At 43.0% G+C, this 6,000-nt stretch overlaps 1 protein-coding gene across 7 annotated transcripts in view; it reads right to left on the bottom strand.

The window, feature by feature from the left end:
• Positions 1-769: 769 nt before the first annotated feature.
• RBM33 (RNA binding motif protein 33) overlaps positions 770-6,000 on the bottom strand; it is a 306,232-nt gene continuing 301,001 nt past the window's right edge. For all 7 annotated transcript variants that reach the window (XM_078785696.1, XM_078785698.1, XM_078785697.1 and 4 more), the window contains one exon: positions 770-4,125. In XM_078785696.1, coding sequence (XP_078641822.1) covers positions 4,077-4,125 — 49 coding nt within the window. In that variant the 3' untranslated portion in view covers positions 770-4,076. The remainder of the gene's footprint in view (positions 4,126-6,000) is intronic.

The following is a 6,000-nucleotide window of genomic DNA, read 5'->3' as shown; positions in this document are numbered from 1 at the left end:
TATTCCCAGCCACTTCAAATTACCACTAGCAATTTACTAGAGCGGTGACCTAGTTCTCTTTGGGTCATGCCTTCCTAGCATGATGCGCTGTTTCTCACATGTCAGCCGGAGGGAATGCCACAGGGGTGTAGTTGTGTGTATGGATATATATACCCATGAGGACCTATAGATGATTGATGCAAGACTATACATTGTCACAATCACAATTGTCTTTCCTAGAGAAGAAAGGAAAAACAAATGGTCTTGTTGAAGCAATAATGGTGTTTTGGTGGGTTGTACATAAAAAGGATGTGGAGATTTAAAACCATGTTCTTGGAAGCCACTGGTATTTGCCAAAAAAGCAATAACAGGAAGTTTTGATTATTTGGCATTTATAGAGAACGGATAGGTTGAGGGAGCAAGGTAGGAGGAAAAGAGGTAGACCAGGGTAGAGATGGGAACATCATGTGCGGAGGGATTTCAATAAGGTGCGGGTGGTTAGAGAGTGGAGAGAGTTGACTGAGGGCAGAGAGAAGTGGCAGGGTATCATGGTCAAGGCAGGGCTGAAGATTGGTACCGTTGGACCTCACCCCTTATAAAGGGGACAGAAGAAGATGAAGAAGAAGAAGAAGTGGGGGAAGAACAAAGTATTGACATAACCGAGTTATGAGAGCCTTACTGAGTCAAAAATAAGGGTCTGGGGTGTTGAGGGGGAATGCAACTTCTCGCATACCCTCACCGTGTGTTTACATTCCAAGCAACAATTGGTTCAATACAAGTTCGGTCAAAATTTATCAAGCAACAAAAAACTTTATTGATAAACAAAAAGGAACTTTGTTATGAAATGTTCACACGTTTTTTTTATTTTCCTATCTATGACATTTGAAGTTTGCTTATTCTTTCGACTCATTTATGTTTGGCCTCTGACCCTTTGGGCTTTTCTTACTACTCAAATCCCTCACCTTAAAATGGAAGTTGGCTGATTTATTCCTACAGACTTACAATGTATGTAGCATATGTGCACAACCATCATCTACCCGCACAGTAATGCTATTGGATGGGTCGACTCACCAGGTGTTATTTTAAAGCCCCATGCTATCACTCACAATTTTTGTTCTTTGGAGCACCCTGCTAATGTTCTTTAGAACCGGCCTATATGATGGACAGCATGGCAACTTTGAAAACAAGCATTAGCACCGCTGAAGCGCATCCTGCAACTTACAGGAGTAATGAGATTTAAAGATGTGATTCAAAACTTTAAAAAGCTGGAGAATAAACAATTAAAGGCTGGGGTAAGGTCAGAAAGAAAGCAGGCTCGTTTTGCTCAATACAACACAACGCGAGCCGCTACTACCATGGTGTACTAAACTGGTTAAAAAAATAAGCTTCATCACATCAATTTGGACTCGACACCAAGTCCATTCGCATTCACAGACCGACCTTCATTCTTCTCTCAAACTGAGGCCAGTCTCAATAAGACGCCTCGAGGTCTGCAACCTTTTTAGCTACCGATCTAAACCTAGCGTGATATATCATCCTCAACGAAGCTACCAATCCAATTCTTTTTAAAGTCAAAATGACACATGCAAAAATAACATCCCTGACAAACAATCATTAAAAAAAAAAAACATAAACTAACCATTTCCGACAGAACAACAGCCTATCAAAAGCCAAACGGTAATAATTTGAAAGCCTTAACCAAAGTAATAATCCACAGACGCTTAAACAATGATACAACTTGTGGATATGGTCAAAGAGAACACCTTATTCCATTAAATGGTCTTTTGCCCTAAGATTCTAAGATTTAACACCCAGAAACAACAAAAACCTCAAAATAGCAGTGTCACCTTATATTAACGTGTACTTAGGTCCATCAGTTTGTACAATGTTCAATCTACCTGAAACGTCCACCCGGAAGCAATGTCCACCAGTCTACATGGAAGCAATGTTCGCCAGTCTACCCGGAAACAATGTCCGCCAGTCTACCCGGAAGCAATGTCCACCAGTCTACCCGGAAGCAATGTCCACCAGTCTACCCGGAAACAATGTCTGCCAGTCTACCCGGAAACAATGTCCGCCAGTCTACCCAAAAGCAATGTCCGCCAGTCTACCCGGAAGAAATGTTCGCCAGTCGACCCAAAATCAATGTTCACCAGTCTACACGGAAACAATGTCCGCCAGACTACCCGGAAACAATGTCCGCCACTCTACCCAGAAACAATGTCCGCCAGTCTACCCGGAAGCAATGTCCACCAGTCTACCGGAAGCAATGTCCAGCAGTCTACCCGGAAACAATGTCCACCAGTCTACCCGGAAACAATGTCCGCCAGTCTACCCGGAAACAATGTCCGCCAGTCTACCCGGAAGCAATGTCCACCAGTCTATCCGGAAACAATGTCCGCCAGTCGACATGGAAGCAATGTTCGCCAGTCTACCTGGAAACAATGTTCGCCAGTCTACCCGTCGCCAGACGACCAGGAAACAATGTCCGCCACTCTACCCGGAAACAATGTCCGCCAGTCTACCCGGAAACAATGTCCGCCAGTCTACCCGGAAGCAATGTTCGCCAGTCTACCCGGAAACAATGTCTGCCAGTCTACTCGGAAACAATGTCCGCTAGTCTACCCAAAAGCAATGTCCGCCAGTCTACCCGGAAGAAATGTTCGCCAGTCGACCCAAAATCAATGTTCACCAGTCGACACGGAAACAATGTCCGCCAGACTACCCGGAAACAATGTCCGCCAGTCTACCCGCGAACAATGTCCACCAGTCTACCCGGAAACAATGTCCGCCAGTCTACCCAAAAGCAATGTTCACCAGTCTACCCGGAAGAAATATCCGCCAGTCTACCCGAAAGCGATGGCATTTCAAGCTTCACGCTGTTAATTAATTTGTCTAACAACACGTGATATATTGACCAAATTTGCTGAAATATTGTTGTTCCATCTAATGCATCTGTCCTATGTCTGATCTATTTACCAAATTTGCTGAAATATTGTTGTTCCATCTATTGCATCTGTTGATAGGCTTTGACCTTGCGAATAACATTGTAAAATCGATTCACTGTAGGAATGCCGACTTCCATTACTGGATCAATTTGTCAGTAAAATATACGTTTTACAACCTGGTGAGTCTTATGTCTGACAATGAGATGTGCATTTGTCTGTCAGAATATCAAAGTTGATCTTTCAGCCTTCACAACTACGGTGATGATGTCCACACCTATGGAACTTACTTATTCTGTGGCACTTACTCTCCCATCAGCATACATTTACGGTGACATCCCCATTTTATTTTTCTACAAGATTATGCACTTTTACTTCACTATAAATGTTTTTTTAATGGAAGATCATGCGGGGCATGATTATAATATAATCGTTATACAAATTTGCCATGATTAGAATGAAGTGACCGTAATACATAATTTTAATGAATGGTATTGAAATTCTCATAATTTAATGGATGGATTTAATGGATGGTATTTTCCCTTTTAAAGGGAAGAGAACAAAAAAAAAAATTTTTTTTTAAATTCACTTGTTCAAACTCAGGATGGCTCACTTGTTTGGAATACTTTACTTTAATGATTCAACCCTCTCACTCATCAATATCCCTTTACCCAAAAACTAGCAAATCCAAAGTCCAAAGGGTCATTGACCAGCCATCCTAAAGGTTACGTAGCTGGCTGAATGTAAAACCAAAAAAACCACTCTACTGTATGAATGTGGGCCAGAGCAACGGAGTTGGGTGGGTATCATCTACACAGGCGAAATTGTAATGAATCCTGGGGTAAGTATTCGCACAATCTTCTGCAGGGTTCACAGAAGTTTTTGACATCTTGACTTTGTGTGGTCGGGATCCCAAAGCGGTTCAGGTACCACAGGCAAGAGTTCAATGTTTCCAAAGCATGGGTTTGACAAGAAATATGATCTTTGAGCAGCAGTAGCTGAGCAAAGAGGAAAATAACGTTGTGGAGAGTCATAGTCACAAAGTGAAGGACCATGAAGGGCATGGCGGGAAAGGAAGATCAATGATTTCTGCCATTGGGTCTTCTTACTTGTTCAGGAAGCCAAACCGCAAATGTGAAGCTCAAAGTGGACTCAATCTTCCACCAGGGTCACGTTGACGTGAGTTAGATCGACCATGTGCCTGCAAGGGGCAGGATGTAAAACAATACTTTTGTACTTGGATTCAAGTAAAACAACTCATATCATAATATCCCCCTAAGCTTAATGATTCTTTTTTTTTAATCAGCTTAACGTCACCAGAATCTCTATTATATTCTGCTTCAGTGAGTCTGTCTGTTCATGGGTGTGGCTTCGCCCGTTGAGGGAAAGAAGAACCACCTTTTAGAGGCCATTTTTCCCCGCAGAGCAGGGATTGGCCTTTTTCGGGCACCGTGGTCCCCTTTTTGAAGCAATGTTTTATGGCCGGATGCCCTTCCTGCCGCCAACCCTGTTAGTCGCCTCTTACGACACACAGGGAATTACCAGTGAACTGGTACTCAATTTGCCAACCTCGGAAGGATGACAGGCTGAGTCAACCCCCCTGGCGTTAATTGAGCGATCGACCGGGATTCGAACCCAGGATCCTTGGATGTCAAGCCAGCACCCTAACCGATAAGCCAACACCAGGCCACCCTGTTGAGGGAGGGGCTTCAAAAACAAATCTCCACCATTTTGTTTGCCTCACATACACGACCGGTCAAAAGTTTTATAACACCTCAATTTTTCCAGTTTTTGTTGAAATTTACGCAGTTTAATGTCTCAATGTACTCTGAAATTAAGCATAGAACAAATAAACAATTGGAGATAAGGCCGAAAAAAATAGATTGCTTGTCTCTGGTCAGACCAAAGTTCCAGAATTGATGCGGCGATGCGGTTTTTTTTATTCTTTTTGTTTTTTTGAAAAGCATGGATTACACATATATAGGTGTTGTTTTTTGTGTCCTCATGCCTTGCGGTCCTCCTCATCTGCCGTGGCACCGTCCAGAGAGAAATTAAAGACAGCCAATGGGACTGGTAGGCCTTTTTTGTAAATAATGAACACAAGCTTAATAAGTTATTTTAAAATGTATTTATTCTGAAGATCATTAAGTTCTTCAAACATATTAGACTGCCATTTCGTTCTCGAGATCGCCTCGCTGTACCGTCAAACATTCCAATGCGTCGATCGCGTCAACACTGCGCATGCGCAAGTGGTCTAACAGGCCGATGGTCTCCCACGATCTCTTCTCCCAGTCCACCAGATTATCAGACACTTACAACTTCATGACAAACGAGAAAGGATCCTGGCCTAACTAACGAGACCACCCGCAGCTCTCTAGGCCTTCTGGTTGCTTCACACGAACCCGACAAAGAACGTCTTTGTTTCAATAAATGACAATATCCAGATCATTGGATTCATGACGTCACGGCACACAACACTACTCATATCTTTGGTACGGCTGGTTGGATTTGGACAAACTAAACGTAGTTTTGTCGGGGAGAACCGTGCGCGAACGTCGATACCAATGGCGACCCTCACAGACCCATATTTCCCGAGATAGCGCGCCGGCCCGGCAACAACAGGTGCGCACTGTTGTCGGTACCGTTGGAAATTAAAAAAGAAATTGTTGACGCACAGGGTCAAAATCGATGCACGCGCTGACCAGAGACTGGAAATATATTTTTCTCGGCCTAAAAAAGAAATCATAGAATAATTTTGTTTAACAAAATTTAATTTAAATTTTTGACTCAGCAAAGTAGCCACCTTTTGCAGATATAAACGCCGAACACAATCGTGGCATTCTTTCTACAATTGAAATCAAATATTGTTCGGGAAGTTCTTCCCAACACTGTTGCAGAAGTTACCACAAATGTGTTGCACTTGTAGGTTGCTTTGCTTTCACCCTTCTGTCCAGTTCATCCCAAACCAGCTCGATGGGGTTTAAGTCTGGAGACTGTGCTGGCCATTCCATGATTTGAAGCCTACCGTCTTGTTCTTTTCCTCGAAGGTAGTTTTGACATAGCCTGGAGGTGTGTT

This window comes from Myxine glutinosa, chromosome 10 (genome assembly GCF_964187855.1).
Source record: "Myxine glutinosa chromosome 10, kmMyxGlut1.1, whole genome shotgun sequence".
Taxonomy (NCBI): Eukaryota; Metazoa; Chordata; class Myxini; order Myxiniformes; family Myxinidae; genus Myxine; species Myxine glutinosa.
Note: the sequence above shows the minus strand (reverse complement) of the source record. Positions and strands in the feature narration are given on the sequence as shown.